General features: G+C 38.7%; 1 protein-coding gene across 1 annotated transcript; it reads right to left on the reverse strand.

Annotated features, from left to right (window-relative positions):
* Positions 1-494: 494 nt before the first annotated feature.
* LOC113750576 lies at positions 495-8925 on the reverse strand. The gene is made up of 4 exons (XM_027294538.1): positions 8837-8925; positions 8575-8665; positions 5043-5909; positions 495-3437 (listed from the first exon to the last, which is right to left on the reverse strand). The coding sequence occupies exons 1-4, from the start codon at positions 8923-8925 to the stop codon at positions 495-497; spliced, it is 3990 nt and encodes a 1329-aa protein (XP_027150339.1).
* Between the last annotated feature and the right edge of the window lie 9034 nt (positions 8926-17959).

The following is a 17959-nucleotide window of genomic DNA, read 5'->3' on the forward strand; positions in this document are numbered from 1 at the left end:
CATTACGGACATCACCTGCCAGTTGATTAACAAATTTTCTTATAGAAATGCAGCAAGTGACGAAAACCAGGACTTTGGGCTTTTGTAATGAGGTCAGGTGGGGTGTTTTTCAAGAAAGGTTGAGGCTTGAAAGCAGATTTGATACGAGGGGTGAAATAACTTGAGATTGCACCCTTTTGAGAACAACTCCGAAACTGAGGAAAATTTGCCCCAGTTTGATCAGATTTTCTCTCTTTGCATTTTTCATTGTATTTTCCTCACTTTTTGCATTTTTCTTTGAAAACTAAATTTGCCCCAGTGTAGGTTTTTTTTTTTTCGAAACAAATTTGAAACCCCAGTGTGGGGTTTGCAATTCTCAAGGGTTATCAAACGAGATTTGTCAATTCTGATGGCTCAAAGGGGACAAGTAGAGATAAAATGTTTTTTAGTGTAAAAGAAGATGGCCTGACTTGCATTTCGCCATTTGCATGAATTTCTAAAGAAAATTTGCATGATCAAATGAAAAACTTTTTGCACATATCTGAGTTGATGGGTTGAGGGAAAACCCGTCCATCCATTTCCGCCAAAATAAGAGCTCCGCCAGGTAATACCTTTTGGATAATGAACGGCCCTTGCCAATTTGGAGCGAACTTGCCTTTAGCTTCATCTTGCATTGACAAAATTCGCTTCAGTACCTTATCACCTTCTTCAAATGCCCGCCGATGGACTTTTTTGTTGTAAGCTCGGGCCACACGTTTTTGATAGCACTGACCATGACAGATAGCATTGAATCGTTTTTCATCTATCAAAGTCAATTGCTCATGACGCTGCTTGATCCAATCGGCCTCCTCTAATTTAGCTTCCGTAAGGATCCGTAGCGACGGAATTTCAACCTCAGCTGGTAACACAGCTTCCATTCCATACATGAGTGAATACGGCGTTGCCCCAGTTGATGTCCGGATAGAAGTCCGATACGCCATTAATGCATAAGGCAACTTTTCATGCCAATCGCGATGCTTTTCTGTCATTTTGCGGATAATCTTCTTCAAATTCTTATTTGCGGCTTCTACAGCTCCATTCATCTGAGGCCTATAAATGGCAGAATTGCGGTGTTTGATTTTGAACTGCTCACATAGTCCATCTACCATGTCATTGTTCAGATTCTTGGCATTGTCCGTGATAAGCGTTTCGGGTACTCCGAAACGACAGATGATGTGATCTCTCAGGAAATTGGCCACTACCTTCTTCGTGACATGTTTGAATGACTCCGCTTCAACCCATTTGGTAAAGTACTCGATCGCCACCAATATAAATCGATGTCCATTTGAAGCGGGAGGATCGATTGTACCAATCACGTCCATACCCCACATTGAACAGGGCCACGGGGCGGTCATGCTATGCAACTCAGTGGGCGGAGCGCGTATAATGTCACCGTGCATTTGGCATTTTATACATCTCCGGACAAAATCTATACAATCATGCTCCATAGTAAGCCAGAAGTATCCGGTTCTCATGATTTTCTTTGCTAGCAAATGGCCATTCATGTGAGGTCCACAAACGCCACTATGCACTTCTTTCATCATATATTGAGCTTCATCTTCATCAATGCACCTTAAAAGGTTCAAATCTGAGGTTCTTTTGTATAACACTTCTCCATTTAAGAAGAATTTGGAAGCCATTCTACGCAGAAAATTCTTGTCTTTTGTACCAGCATGCAGAGGGTAAGACCCAGTTTTAAGAAACTCCTTAAGATCACTATACCAAGGAACATTGTCAGAAGACTCATTTGCAACCCAGCAGTGGGCAGGCTTGTCTTGAAGTTGAACTTGGATTGGTTCTATCTTTAATTCATCTGGATACTGGATCATGGAAGCCAAGGTGGCCAAAGCATCAGCAAATGCGTTTCGGGCTCGAGGGAGATGTCTGAATTCCAACTTTTGAAATTGCTTGGCCAGAGTGAGCAGACTACAATGGTAGGGTAGAATTTTTGAATCTTTGGTTATCCACTGCTTCAAAGTTTGGTTCACGAGCAAATCTGAATCACTAAAAACTATCAACTCCTTGATTTCCATTTCCAAAGCCATTTTGAGACCAAAAATGCAAGCTTCATATTCAGCCATGTTATTCGTGCAAGCGAATTGCAATTTGGCAGCGGCAGGGTAATGCTTCCCTTCGGGTGACACCAAAACAGCTCCAATTCCAGCTCCGAGAGAATTCGAAGCTCCATCGAAGAAAAGCCTCCATTCAGGACTTTGTTCACTTATATCATCTGCAGCACCTACAAATAGGACCCTCTCGTCAGGGAAATAAGTACGGAGTGGTTGATAATCATCATCCCTTGGATTTTCCGCCAAATGATCAGCTATAGCTTGCCCCTTGACCGCCTTTTGTGAGGTAAAAACAATATCGAATTCTGAGAGAATTATTTGCCATTTCGCCAAACGCCCAGTCAGCATCGGCTTCTCCAAAAGATACTTCAAAGGATCAGACCGGGAAAGAAGATAAGTGGTATGGCTCAACAGATAGTGTCTCAACTTCTGGGCTGCCCAGGCCAATGCACAGCAGCTTTTCTCAATGAATGAATAATTAGCCTCGTACTGCGTGAACTTCTTGCTTAGATAGTAAATGGCTTGTTCTTTCCTTCCGGATTCATCGTGCTGACCTAGAACACACCCTACTGCTCCATCGAGTACAGATAAATACATAATCAAAGGTCGGCCCGGTTTGGGCGGCACTAAAACTGGTGGATGCAACAAATAATCTTTAATCTTGTCAAAAGCCTGTTGACACTCCTCATTCCAATACAACGGCACATTCTTTCTCAATAATTTGAACAACGGCTCGCATGTGGCAGTTAGTTGGCCGATGAACCTCCCAATGAAATTGATCTTCCCTAAGAAGCTTTTCACGTCCTTCTGAGTTTTCGGCACTGGCATATCTCGAATTGCTTTGATTTTTGCCGGATCTATTTCTATGCCCTTCTTGCTAACAATGAATCCCAACAGCTTACCCGCAGGTGCTCCGAAGGCGCATTTTGCAGGATTTAGCTTCAAATTGTACTTCCGTAACCTCTCGAATAATTTCTTCAGATCAACCAAGTGATCCTCTGCCCTTTTAGACTTGATTATAATATCATCCACGTAGACCTCCATTTCTCGGTGGATCATATCATGAAATAGGGTTGTCATGGTCCTCTGATATGTTGCTCCGGCATTCTTTAAACCAAAAGGCATGACTCGGTAGCAAAAGGTACCCCAAGGGGTAATGAAAGCAGTCTTCTCCCTATCCTCCTCTGCCATTAAAATTTGGTGGTAGCCAGCAAAACAATCGCAAAAGGTTTCAATCTCATGTCCGGCCGTATTGTCTAAGAGAATGTGAATGTTTGGTAGAGGGAAGTCATCTTTAGGACTGGCTTTATTGAGGTCTCTATAGTCAATACAAACTCTTACCTCTCCACTCTTTTTTGGAACAGGGACAGGATTTGAAAGCCAAATTGGGTAATGGGAAACAATGATAATGTTGGTTTTGAGTTGTTTTTCAATTTGCTCTTTTATTTTGAGGCTTATATCTGGTTTGAATTTTCTGGGTTTTTGTTTTACGGGTGGAAAAGAAGGGTCCGTGGGTAACCTATGCACCACCACATCAGTTGAAATGCCAGTCATATCATCATAGGACCACGCAAATACATCCTGGAACATAGTCAAAAATTCAAACAACTCCTTTTTCTGCCTTTCATTCAAATGAATACTAATTTGCAACTCCTTAACCTCATCCTCAGTGCCAATGTTAACCTTTTCTGTTTCTTCCAGGTTCGGTTTTGGTTTTTCCTCATATTGTTCAAAGTCCTTTGCAAAAGAATCGAATACTTCCTCATTATCACTCTCGCTTTGGAGTTCAGATTCACAGACCTCCAAGTCGTGAGTGATATAGAGATTGCCATTATCGTATTCCAGAACTGTGATATCCAAAGGGTCAAATAATTTTATTTTTGGCCATCTGAAAGAATTAACGAATGTGGGATAATAAGTAAATAAGCATACAACAAACAAATGAATCAAGCAATATGAATATAAACAAGCGAATAAACAACACAACAATGACAAGAACAACTTGTGCATTTTCATAAAGACCTTTGATTGAAAGCAAATGGAAATGAAAACTTAACAATATTTACATGCGCAGATGCTAGTCAAAAAAGGAAATTGTTTTCATTGGCTATTTACAGATGCAAAGGCATTTTCATGAATTCACATGAATGATAAACCCCTTTCAGTTTACCGAAACTCCTTCCGAACGGGCAGGAACTCGGCTGTCCAATTGGGAATTGATCCTTCGGGGATGTCAGGAAATTCAGCTTCACCTGGAACACTGTCTTCAAATGTTGCCCCAACGAACAACTGGGCCAAACTAGCTTCAATTTCGTCAACTGGGTTGATTTCTGACATGATCACCTCGGCCGGTCGTGGGAAAGTATAATGCAGGGGTGGAATGTCAAGAGCCCTTTGCCTTCCTTCTTTCTCCGCTTTCTTGCGCTCCTTCATTTCTCTGATATCCTTAGCAGTTGGTCGGAAACCCAAACCAAACGAATCATTTTTCTCCACAATCTCCACTGGCTTCAAAATTCCTTGCAGATCTCGCCCCAGCCCTTTGTCAAATTCATAGCCTCCACGAATCATTTCTTTAGCCATCATAACACTGGCCCTTGATATAGCTTGCTCCTCCTTTGTTATCCAACTGACGGAGACAATATCAGATGTGCTATGAGGGGTCATTGTGGAGCTTCGGCTACCCTCTTCTTTGGACTCGGAATCGGTGATTACAAGGCAATCCTCTTCGGCAAATATAGTTATCAGCTTGTCATTTACTACAAATTTCAACAACTGATGTAATGAAGAAGGCACCGCCCCAGACTTGTGAATCCATGGCCTGCCAAGCAAAACGTTGTAAACACTAGAAAAATGCATGACTTGGCAGGTTATTTGAAACTGGGCGGGTCCCATTTCAACTACTAAATCCACTTCTCCTATTGGCTCTCTTTGTGCTCCATCAAAACCTCGAACTACGGTCCCTGAAGGCCTCAGCTTGATGTCTTGTAATCCCAGCTTTTCCAAGGTGCTCCAAGGACAGATATTAAGAGCAGATCCATTGTCAATTAATACCTTCGGCAACATTTTTCCGTTGCACCTCACAACTATGTACAGGGCCTTGTTATGTCCAATGCCTTCCGCCGGCAATTCCTCGTCAGAAAAAGTAATTTGCTTGGTGAATAACACACTCCCAACCACGTGCGAAAAATTATCAACAGAAATGTCCCTAGGGATTTGAGCTTTAGTCAATACCTCGATCAACGCATCCCTATGCACATCTGAAGAAAAAAGTAAATCCAACATGGATATCTGGGCAGGTGACTTGCTTAGCTTCTCAATCACATTGTATTCACTTCTCTGGAGCCTTTTAAGAAAATCCAAGGCTTCCTTCTCAGTGATTGTTGGTTTGGCGGGTGGCTCGGAATTATTTGCTTGAATCGGAATGGTTGCTTCAAACGGGCTTGCAATTTTCCCCGATCTTGTGACCACTGATACTTCCTTCTTTGCAATTGACCTTTCCCCAATCTGTACAGTAGGTTCATCATAATTCCATGGTACTTGTTGCAGGCTCAGGACAGGCTCCTGCTTCGGGAATTCAATAACCACCGGCTCTAAAGACTCACTCTCAGCTGGCGTGAGATCCAAGATAAAGGGTTTCTCGTCCTCTTCAAATGGCAGTTCTATGACAAAAGGTTGGTCTGTGACCCCAAACACTTCAGCTTTCCTTGCCAATTCTTTGACTGGTTCCACATACTCCGTATCATCCAGAATAACCCCAATGGTATTGGCATGTTCCGGGAAAGGGTTCCTATTTACGTTCGGCCCTTTTGATGGAGTCGCCAACTGTCGCGCCCCACTTTTTGGTAAAACATAAAATGATTGTGTTTTGTGAATTTATTGATTTGGAAAAAATGAATTTTGTTGATAAAAACAAAAATGGGTCTAAATGGGACTTTTGAAAATGCGACGATTTGACCCAAGAAAAATAATTCAAAAAGGGTTTTTATATGAAAAATGGAGTCGCCACTTGGTATAGAGTTAGGGTGTACCAAGTCACCCAAAAAATGAATTTTTTAAAGAAAACAAGTAAGAAAACCCTTTTTAAACGACTCCTAGTCCACGTAAAACAAAGAAAAAAGGTTCGGGAGTCACATTTGACGAAGGGGAAGGCAAGGATAAAAATCCAAGGCACCCCTTCGACCTAGCCAAGGCTAGTTGCGTGATTTAACCCTTATTTTCCTAATTTTTCTACCCAAAGTATGTATTTGCAATTTGGACAAAGACTAATGAATGAGAAATGCAATCCTAAATTCTACGATGTCTCTTGTGAGGTTTTTGGTCCCAAACCACATGAATTGTGGCGGCCAATAAAGGGAAACCTCATAGAGGTCGATTGATGCAAATGGTGACTCAAGTGCAAGTGTGCAAGTGTATGAAAGGATTCATGTATGAAATAATGTAAAAAAAACAAAGTGTTTGTGTGCGAATGTGTAAAGAAAGTGCATGTGTGAATTTGTATGAAAATCAAAGTGCTTGTGTGTGCAAATGAATGAAAATAGAATAGTACACATATAAGTGAAACTTGAATTTCATTTGTGAAGTAAAGTAAATAAATGATAAAGATGTAGCGAAAAATATGGATTGAGAAATGTAAGAAAAAATGTGATTAAAAGAGTATGGAAGTGATAAAAATGAAAGTATGACCCTAGGGGAATGCAACAAGTCGGGTACGGGGGTTGACTTCTAATTTTTCGACTTCGATTTTCCCTTTGATTAGAAGGCGAAACTAGCGTGCTAAGGCTATTTTGAAGCCACACTCGCTCGTTTCCCTTACCCAAGGGGGTTTCTCAGGCAAATGGACCCTATAACTAGCATGAAATGCAAAGGCCTAAAATGAAAGGGAAAAGGTTAGAGGGACATGCCAAATGCCATAAAAACTAAAAAAATGCATGAAATGTAGTGGAGCATGCGAATGTGAACTAACGAGGAGGGTCCCTAAGGGTCTAGCATTGGACTAGCCCATTCTACGAATTTCGACTAGCATTGGACTAGCGGAAACGTACATTCATCCATCACATTCATTTATAAATATAGAAAGCAAGTAGACATGCAAAATCACTTATAACACGTAGCACATAACACTTAGCATGCTCGACTAGATGCAATAGCTTAATAAAGCAAATTAAGCACATAGCAAACCAAATAATACCCCAAAAGCAAATGAAACTATTACATGGGCTAACTAAAACAAATGGGGAAAGGGAAAATGGACCGAATTACTTACTACGCCCTATCTATTACAAGCCAAGAGGTATACACATACCCCATAAATGAAAATAAAAGAAAGATTTAAAAAATGAAATAAAAGTAAATAAATGAAAGGCATTAATAAGCATTTAAGAAAATCAAATAGGCATGCAATTTTCATTTAGCAAGTTGGATCACATAGGGAGATACACAAAAAAGATAAAAGAAAGTATACCGTCCCCTTTTGTGGTGCTAATAAGTTGGAAAAGGTTCTAAATTGAAGCTACAACCACTAAACAAAGGATTAATGCACCAATTTAATAGTAAATCAAACAACACAAATTCTTCAAAAACAAAAATTAAAGAACCACTAATAACTATGAAATTGAACCATTAGATCCCTTTAGATAATCAAACAAGTCCATATTCATCAAATGAAATTCCAAGTTAAAAGGGAAAGGAAACTCGAAGGACCCAATCAATTAATCTTTTCAATTGCTTAGGCCATGGTAGAATAAGAAGGGACTTGAGGGGTTAAAGAGCTATTATAAGAACTCTTTTCATGCAAAAACATGCAACCTACGAAGGAAACTTGTTTCTTTGGTATATAAAAATCCTCCAAATACACTAAACCCCTCGGAATACAGATTTTCCATCAACAAGGGTATTAAAAAAAAATGAAGAATCTTAACACCTCCTTAGGACCTTTTGAGAAGAAAATAGATGTAATAACATCAATAAAAGTAGACTGCAATAGGTCCCTATTAAAATCAAGTTTGACCAATTCGCTACTGTGAGTCAAGTATCTTTTCCACTACACTCAAAGGAAGCAGGTAATGCAGCAAAAGCAAGAGACAAAGCATCACTTTAATCAAGAAATAATCACAAAAGATAAAAGTAAACATGAAATTGGATCAATCCAAGGCATTTAAAGGAAGGTGAACAGCCCATGTAGAATTTAAAACAAGTAGTGACTTGATTGCAAAAACTAAAGAAATTTGAGAGGTCAATTTGATTGATTTTCCCAATTTTTTTGGGTCATACTGGCATAAGGGGAAACTTGAGGGGGTTAAGAGGCAATTTTGAAACAATTTTCCATGCAAATTCATGCAAGCTACGTAAAAAACTGAAATCCTCTTCACTTATGCAAATTTCTGCCGCAAGTTTGGACAGCTTCAAATCACATACCAGAAAAAACACAAAGACCCATTTGTTTGCCAATCCAAACTCAACTAATGGCTTAACAAACTAAAACTTAGACCAAAGAAGCAAGATCATCAAATGTTTTTCCCAGCTTTAACCTTAAACTCCTACATTCAGCATAAGGTTCAGAAGGAAAAGAGTGCAGAAATCTGGAACATATGCAAACATTTGAAGAAAGAAAGCTGCTGCAACTTCACATAATCTCAGCAAACCAAATTTATGCCACGGCTTTGAAACAAATTCCAATCAAAACATGGCTGAACATGTCTAAATAATGCACTTGTTAGAAAAGTTTCATGCAGGTTTTCATTCAAAGCTACAAAACAAGCTTCTGCAAATCAAGAACCAACGCATGCTGCTGCCCTCTTGTTTCCAAAACTTCAGCAATTTTAGCAGCAAATACATCCATTTCATCATACAAACAAGTTCACCAAACCAGAAATTATTGACCCAAATCAAAACATGAAATTTTGTTTGCAGGATTAAGATGACAAATCTGATTTTTGATCGACAGAGAAAAGGAAAGTGCAGCAAAGTTTTTCGGCAATTCTTATCCGCAAAGCTTTCCACAGCTCCTAAACACACTCAAATTCAATATGAACTAAAGCAACGAGACAACCACCTAATCATCTCACTTTGCAACACAAAACTTTAGGATTTGAAGCACAAAATTCAGGTAGAGAAAGCGTGCAGCACTGGATATAAAACTGCTGCAATTTTGTTCCAACTTCCAACACCAAATTCAGATCCAATCACATACCTTAACCAAGTTTTCTTGATATAACATCCGAACTTAGAACTAAACAAACAAAATTTTGACAATCGAGCAAGCAAAGACATAGGAAGGAACTCAAAACGTAGAAATAATTGCTGCAACTAACCTTCACTTGACACATAAAGCTAACGATTTTTATGCCCTATCAATATAAATTTCTGTTATACTAGAATCACAAGCTGCAAAACAACATGCAAGCTCTCGGTTCCTCACTTTAGGTCCAACTCACATTTTTATATATCAAAATTCCCTTCAGCCACAAAATATTAGTCACGGCTTAAAACCAAAATGCAACCCGTATTCAGCTACATGCATGATCAAACAAACAGCTACCCATAAGATTTAATCCAAAACCAATTTCGGATGTCATAAAAAAACATCTAACCAGAATTTCATCCAATTCTCTCGGTTGGCCTGCATGCAACCAGTTTTCTGTTTCATTTCCTTTTCTTGTTTAATCCGAACTGATTACCCTCGCGTATAGCATAATCATTTAGTTTCCAGCTAGCTAAGCACATAACTAACTCAGATTATCATAAGTTGGTCAAATAAAGCTGCAAATTTCCAGCTTAAGCTCTCGGCAACCACAGTTCCTTCAACATCAGATTTTTCTGTGACTTAATCTAACATCTAACCACACAACCACCACATGCATGCTTATAATCAGCTTCATCAACCCATAAACAACTCATCTAAGTTCAGAAATTACCTTAGCTTGAAGCTCAATACCCTCGGCTAGCTGCAAAACAAATTTCCCTCCTCTCGGTCAGCCCAGAAATGCAGCCCGTCACTCCTCCTCTCTCTTGTCCAAGCTTGCGACTTTAGTTCCTCACAGTTTCTCGGCAGAAACAAATCTTCCGTTTCTACCTGGTGCTCAATCTACCGAGTTAAGGTTCCTTGCTGTCTAACTACTGCTCAGAAATTACAGAGCTCTCTCTCTCTCTCTCTCTTGGTTGTGGCTGGAAGGAACCAGAAATGCTCCTCCACTCTCGCTCTTTCTCACAGTTTCGAGTCTGCCGCAGAAAGGAAGCCTCGCTCTCTGTTTTTTTTTCTATTCCTCTCGGTCGATATTACCTAAGTAACTAATCACTCCAGCTCCTCATCAGTCGGTGGTGTCAATACCGAAGCTCTCCACTCCACTTCTACTTCTCAGGTTTTCACAACACTCACGGCTTTAGTGTTTTTAAAGAGGAAATGGTTTGACACTCACTTTTCTCTCTCGGATTGTGGCAGACAAAATGAAACCGAAGTCCTCTCTTCTGCTGTAGTGAGTTGGGAGTAGTGTGCATTAGTGGATGATTGCACTTCGGCAGAAATGGAAATGTGTGTATGTCCTCCTGAGCTTCCGAAATGTTGTGGTAGAGGCTGGAAAGTGCTGGAATGCGAAGTGGAAATGGATTCGGCAGAAATAGAGTTGTGATTTTTCCTTTTTTCTTGATTTTGATTTTTCCTTTTTGACATTAATTGAATAAAACTGATAATAAAAATAGATAACTAACAACAAAAACAACAAAAAAAAAAGTAATTTAATTAACATCGGGTAGAAACTAAATAAACTAGAATCAACAAAACACAATTTTCCATTTTCATCAATTTTCATCATTTTCCTTTTTTTTCTTTTCTCAACTTAATAATTTAACAAAAATAATAGTAAAACTAAATAAAAACAACAATTTTAATTACAAACACATCAAAATAAACAAACTAAAAATAACAAAATTACCATTTTCGATCTTTTCTTTCATTTTTCATTTTTCATCATTTTTTTTCACAAGTTTTACGTTAAAACTTAAAACTAAAACTAAAACTAAAACGTGAACAAAATTAATATGACAAATAATTAGCAAATAAAAGACAAATAAAAAGGTAACAACTAAAATGCAGACAATCTAAAACAAAATCATGAATTAGATGCAACATACAAATTATTTAAAAATTTGGTGTCTACAGTTTGCCCCTCTTTGTTTGAGTTTTGAAAAAACTTGAGACAAAGAAGTAGACACCAAATACTTACTTGTGGTATCCTAAAATGAAGGGAAAGGGGGTTCGAGGAGCATGCCAAGTGATAAAACTAAGAAAAATGCGTGATATGTGGTGAACAAGCAAATGATGTACTAGTGAAAAGAAAGGAAATTTCTTAGGGTCTAGCGTTGAACTAGCCCATTCTAGGAATTCCGACTAGCGTTGGACTAGTGGAAACGTACATTCATCCATCACATTCATTCAGGGTATGAAAAGCGAATAGACATGTCAAAATGCTCGTAAACACGTAACACGTAGCACTTAGCATGCTCGACTAGATGTAAGAGCCTAATAAAGCAATTAAACATGTAGCAACAAAAACAAGCAAGCACGGGGAAGGGGAAGTGGACCAGATGCTCTCCGAGCCCTACCTATTACAAGCCAAGAGGTGTACACATACCCCATAAAAGCATAAAGGGGAAGGGGAAATGGACAAGAGGCTCTCCGAGCCCTATCTATTACAAGCCAAGAGGTGTACACATACCCCATAAAACTTAAATAAAAGTAAAAAGCAAGTAAATGCACGCAAGGAGATAAGGAAAGCGAAGTAGACATGCATATTCACATAACACGTAGGAGCACGTAGGGTCAAATGAAGTGCAAATAAAGGGGTAGAATGTACCTCCCTTGAATCGACGCCCTAATGTAGTGAAGTTACTAATTTACCCTCCAAAATAATAAAAAAGTCAAGGTACCACTTAAATTGTCAAATAAACGCATAAAATAACCATTAGACACGAAAATGGTAATTAATCACGAAAACAAAAATTAGATATGAAATAGACCATGCACATGCAAGCAAAGTTCGATCCCAAATGAAAGGTCTCAAAACCTAAAATAGAATGCTAAATTGAATGATCTAAGGTGTAATCTGCCTCAATCAAATGCAAGAAAATCACGAAAGGAAAAAAATGGAAAGTTATCTATTAAAGTTAAATAAAAAGATTAACTAAGCAAAATTAAAATGAAACGGAGCTAAAACTATAAACTCTTCCGAATTATTAAGCTTCTATGGTTTTATCCTAGAAATTTGTTAAACATTATCCAAAAATCACATAAAAATGTGCCAAAGCCAATTGCCATGTAAGAGGGAAACAATTGCAACACTAGTCACCCATTCGAGCTCAATCGAAACACTTAAGAATTTCAAAGGTCCCCAAAATAATAATAAAGCCGAACAACAATTGAAATGCAAACACTTTAGGACCTAATTGCCAGGAAATGGAATGTAAGGGATCAAGGCATCTCAAATAATCAACCTAAAACATGAAATTGACACATTGAGAACATTTAAACGATTAAACAACCCATGAATCATAAAATTTGAATCCAATTGAAAGAGAAAAGAAAGATTGAAAAATCATTTTTGATGAATTTCTTCCCTAAAAAGCACATTGAAACTCAAGAGATTAGAGTGGACAAAAAGCCAATTGGAAATGAGAGTTCTAAACTAAAATGGTGGCTCAAGAGTAAAATCTATCAAAGTAATCGCCAAACTTCTCAAAAGTGACATGAAAAAAACAATTCGTTAGAGTTAAACGAGAAAATTAGTCATGATCTTAACCGAACGAAAAAATCAAACTATGAGCTCCCAAAACCCCTTGAATCTTCTTATTTCATTCTAAGAATTCACCAAAAATCTATTCACGAATCAAACAAAAACAGGCCAAGGAAAACTAGCATGGTAAAAGGGCAAAATTGAAGAAATTTCCCAATCTTATGGGCCTAAGTGAAACAAAAGAGACTTGAGGGATCAAAGTGTAATTTTCCTGAAATTTTCATGCATGCAAACGTTAGAAAAAAGACTGAAATTTCTGCAACCACTTTCGACCAAAAACAAACATCTACCAAACCAAATATCATTCAACTTTCATTTACGGATTTCCACTCCAAAACACAAGATACCATTCCCAAACATCTACCAAACCAAATATCATGTTTTTATTACAGAATCAAGGCCGAAAAAAACTGGAATGATAGCTGCCAAAAACAAAAGAGATAACAGCAAAAAGAAACAAACAAAGTGCAGCAAGAGTTTTTCCTTTCGGCAACCATGAACCAAGCAAAACTGTTGGTTTCTTTTTATTGCAATAGCATGCGCATGAAGACAGCTTATGACCCACAATCATTGTGTTTAAACATTGGTAAATTCAGGCCAAAGATCATGTCAGTATTGAAATAGCATTCTGCAATTTCCAGCCACAGCTTTTACCCGTTTCATAATGCAAGCAAGTTCTCCAAATTTCAGATTTCATGCCTATCAAACATCGCCCAAACATACCATTTCATTGCACGATTGAATCAAGAAAAAGAGCTGATCATCAAGGGTAGAAACTAAACAGCAAAACAGCATTAAAAGAGGAAAAAGTGCCGCAACTTTCTGCAATTTTCTGGTCAATGTTGCTTCTGCAACTTAAAGAAAACAGCCAGCTGCATTTTGTCCACAAACTTCTATCATCAAATGCAATCTTTTGGCAAACAAAGTTCATGCAAACCCTTCTAATCATCTCCAATCAAGAACATTTAACACTCCAACGAATAAACAAAAACTGAAACCATTGCCTATGAATGAAAATTTTCAGCAAACCGAGAGTGAAACTTGCTGAAATTTTCTATTGCAGCAACTCCCTTGCTCAGCCTAAACGAATTCAGGTAGGATAAACCAAATGCAAGAATCTAGAGGCACAAACTTGGGGAAGGGAGAGGGGAAGGACAAAACACCACTAAATGTCACGAACACTTGCTGCAAAATTTTAGACACGACCTTCTCTTCCATGAAGACCAGATTTTGATTCAAATGCGCAGCTTATATTAGATATTTCTTATCTTAACATCACAATTTTAAATTGAGCAACAAAACTTCATGATGATTACAATCACATGACCAGAAACTTGGAAAGGTACCACACGATAAATCTGGAAAGGAAAAAAAATGCAGAAAAGGACGGACAAAAACTGTTATAACTTTCTTATCAACTCAAGCTGAATATCAGAATTTTGGCTTGGGCGTGCATGTGGTGCATAAACTGAGCAACAAATCCCAGATTTCAGTCCAAACAAAAAGTTCCAACAACAACCAAGACAAAAGCTCCAACGTCCGAACCAAACCAGATGATTAAAAACGAAACAAGCTACTTTTCTTCATGGTTGTATTCGACAAATCAAATGGACAGGCCATGCTAAAATCCTTCCTTTTCAAAGCTAGGAACTTGCTATTGAATTTCAATCTAGGAACGGAATATGATTGACACCCAACAAATTTCAGACCCTACCATGCCCGATATGCCAAAAAACATCAAAAGTTCACAGCTTTAAAACACAAACCATAAGCCAACGATGTTCTTCCCATTACCTTCTTCCAAAAATCAAAAGTTTCAAACCCAAACATGGCAAGGCTACAATGTTAACATTAAAAAGATTTGAAAAGAGGAAGCAAACATCCATATACCTGAACAGCAAAATGAGGCAGCTTGGAAAGATCTTCAGCGGGCAGCTTTGCCTTCCAACGATAGTAGTAGCCGACTATGGAGGTGCTGGATTTCTCCTTCACGAACTACTTGCCCTTTCTTTTACTTGGAATTCCCCCCTTAGCCGTTCACTCTTCTCCTCCTACACTAGCTCTCTGTGCTTTGTTTTTGCCCTGAAAACCCCTTTCTAAAACCCTTGCTTAGTTTCTTTTTTTGCTTCCCGTCGGTTCTCTCCCTCGGTTTCTTTCTTTTCCTGATGCCCGTAACTCTTAGCTCTCGGGTGGGTTTCTTCTTTTTTTCTGTTTCTTTCCCCGTTCGTTCCCCCTCTTCTGGTTTCTATTTCCTAGCCATCTACTCACTCGAAAACCTCAGCTTTTCTTCTCATCAAACCCAGGTCCCCGACTACCTCTCCCCTTTCTGCCCAGAAACCCTCTCCTTGTGTTTTTCCTTTTTTTTTTGCTTGTGTTTCTATCTCCCCCCCAAAACTCTCTCCTGCGGCTGCTGCTTTCATTTGCTATTTATACCAAGCTAACCCTAAACTTCAAGCCAGCTCTTCTATATTTGCAGCCCAAGGAGCTGCCGAATCATTTCTTTGCAAGCTGCGAAAAACGCAGCTTGCTGCCGCATATCACCTTTTTTTTTTTTTTTTTTTTTTTAACTTTCAACTTAATAAATACAGAAATGATAAAATATAAATAATAATAACAAATTGCCAAAAACCAGATAATGATAATAATAATACTAATAATGATGAAAACAAACAAAAAACTAAACAACTAAAAAATGGCCATTTTTCAATCTTTTCCTACATTTTCTTTTTTTCATTTTCATTCATTTTCTTTTTCTCAAAATAAAAATAACTAAAGTGCCCAAAGATTGAATTTAAAGAAATAAACATATTTTTGTGAACGAATTTCCCTTTTTCCTTTTTCTCTTTTTTTCATTTTTCCAATCCAATTAAAGCCTATTTTTTCGAATTTTTCTTTTCAAGAAAGCATTGAATAAAAACAAGATGACTACAACATATTTTTGATGTTTTCCTTTTCTTTTTTTTCTAAAAACTCTACGCTAATTTTTAAACTTAAAAGCTAAAACTAAAAATTAAAACTAAAAGTAAACAACGAATGCAAGCAATCTAAAATGAAAATCATGAAATAGATGCCACATAAAATTATTCAAAATTTGGTGTCTACAGTTTGCCCCTCTTTGTCTGAGTTTTGAAAAAACTTGAGGCAAAGAAGTAGACACCAAATACTTACCTGTGTTATTGGGCTGCAAAAAAAATCCAACGAACAGGAATTCTAATACGGGACTGACCCGAACATGAAAAAAAAATGGGATAGACCAGAACAGAAATTTAAATTTGGGATAGACCCGGACAGAAACGTAAAATTGGGATAGACCCGGACAGAAATGTAAAATTGGGATAGACCCACGGGATAGACCCGGACAGAAATGTAAAATTGGGATAGACCCACGGGATAGACCCGGACAGAAATGTAAAATTGGGATAGACCCACGGGATCTTTGGAATGTTGGCGGCACAAAATCCAGGCCCAACGTGACTTTTGACCTGTTGGCGGCACGAGACTCAGGCCCAACGTGACATTTGAACTGTTGGCGGCACGAAACTCAGGCCCAACTTGACATTTGAACAGTTGGCGGCACGAAACTCAGGCCCAACTTGATCTTGTGAACTGTTGGCGGCACGAAACTCAGGCCCAACTTGATCTTGTGAAGTTGGCGGCACAAAGTCCAGGCCCAACGTGATTTTGTGAAGTTGGTGGCACTAAATCCAAGCCCAACATGGTGATGTGAAGCTGGTGGCACGAAAACCAAGCCCAACGTGACATTTGTGATGTTGGCGGCACCTAGTCCAGGTCCAACGTGATAAAGTGATGTTGGCGGCACCAAGTCCAGGCCCAACGTGATAAAGTAAAGTTGGTGGCACGAAAACCAAGCCCAACGTGATAAAGTGAAGTTGGTGGCACGAAAACCAAGCCCAACGTGATAAAGTGAAGTTGGTGGCACAAAAACCAAGCCCAACGTGATAAAGTAAGTTGGTGGCACGAAAACCAGGCCCAACTTGACATTTGATGTTGGCGGCACGAAATCCAGGCCCAACTTGATATTTGAGTTGGCGGCACGAAACCAAGCCCAACGTGATAAAGTGAAGTTGGTGGCACGAAAACCAAGCCCAACGTGATAAAGTGAAGTTGGTGGCACGAAAACCAAGCCCAACGTGATAAAGTGAAGCCCAACGTTGGAGTGGTGGCACGAAAACCAAGCCCAACGTGATAAAGTGATGTTGGCGGCACCAAATCCAGGCCCAACGTTGGATTGGTTTACTCAAGCCCAACGTGATAGAGTGAAGTTGGTGGCACGAAAACCAAGCCCAACGTGATAAAGTGATGTTGGCGGCACCAAATCCAGGCCCAACGGGATTGGTTTAATCTCAGCAAAACAAATGGGTCTTTGTGTTTTTTCTGGTATGTGATTTGAAGCTGTCCAAACTTGCGGCAGAAATTTGCATAAGTGAAGAGGATTTCAGTTTTTTACGTAGCTTGCATGAATTTGCATGGAAAATTGTTTCAAAATTGCCTCTTAACCCCCTCAAGTTTCCCCTTATGCCAGTATGACCCAAAAAAATTGGGAAAATCAATCAAATTGACCTCTCAAATTTCTTTAGTTTTTGCAATCAAGTCACTACTTGTTTTAAATTCTACATGGGCTGTTCACCTTCCTTTAAATGCCTTGGATTGATCCAATTTCATGTTTACTTTTATCTTTTGTGATTATTTCTTGATTAAAGTGATGCTTTGTCTCTTGCTTTTGCTGCATTACCTGCTTCCTTTGAGTGTAGTGGAAAAGATACTTGACTCACAGTAGCGAATTGGTCAAACTTGATTTTAATAGGGACCTATTGCAGTCTACTTTTATTGATGTTATTACATCTATTTTCTTCTCAAAAGGTCCTAAGGAGGTGTTAAGATTCTTCATTTTTTTTTAATACCCTTGTTGATGGAAAATCTGTATTCCGAGGGGTTTAGTGTATTTGGAGGATTTTTATATACCAAAGAAACAAGTTTCCTTCGTAGGTTGCATGTTTTTGCATGAAAAGAGTTCTTATAATAGCTCTTTAACCCCTCAAGTCCCTTCTTATTCTACCATGGCCTAAG

The sequence above is a fragment of the Coffea eugenioides genome, chromosome 10 (assembly GCF_003713205.1).
Source record: "Coffea eugenioides isolate CCC68of chromosome 10, Ceug_1.0, whole genome shotgun sequence".
In the NCBI taxonomy this organism is placed as follows: Eukaryota; Viridiplantae; Streptophyta; class Magnoliopsida; order Gentianales; family Rubiaceae; genus Coffea; species Coffea eugenioides.

Excerpts from the sequence above, each read along its gene's own strand:
- LOC113750576 (XM_027294538.1), bottom strand. The coding sequence starts at position 8,925 with ATGGATGTATTTGCTGCTAAAATTGCTGAAGTTTTGGAAACAAGAGGG. Across the intron at positions 8,666-8,836 it reads GATTTGCAGAAGCTTGTTTT|ATTTCTGCACTCTTTTCCTT; the intron begins GTAGCTTTGAAT and ends CATATGTTCCAG. Across the intron at positions 5,910-8,574 it reads TTGATGATCTTGCTTCTTTG|TTGGCGACTCCATCAAAAGG; the intron begins GTCTAAGTTTTA and ends GGGGCGCGACAG.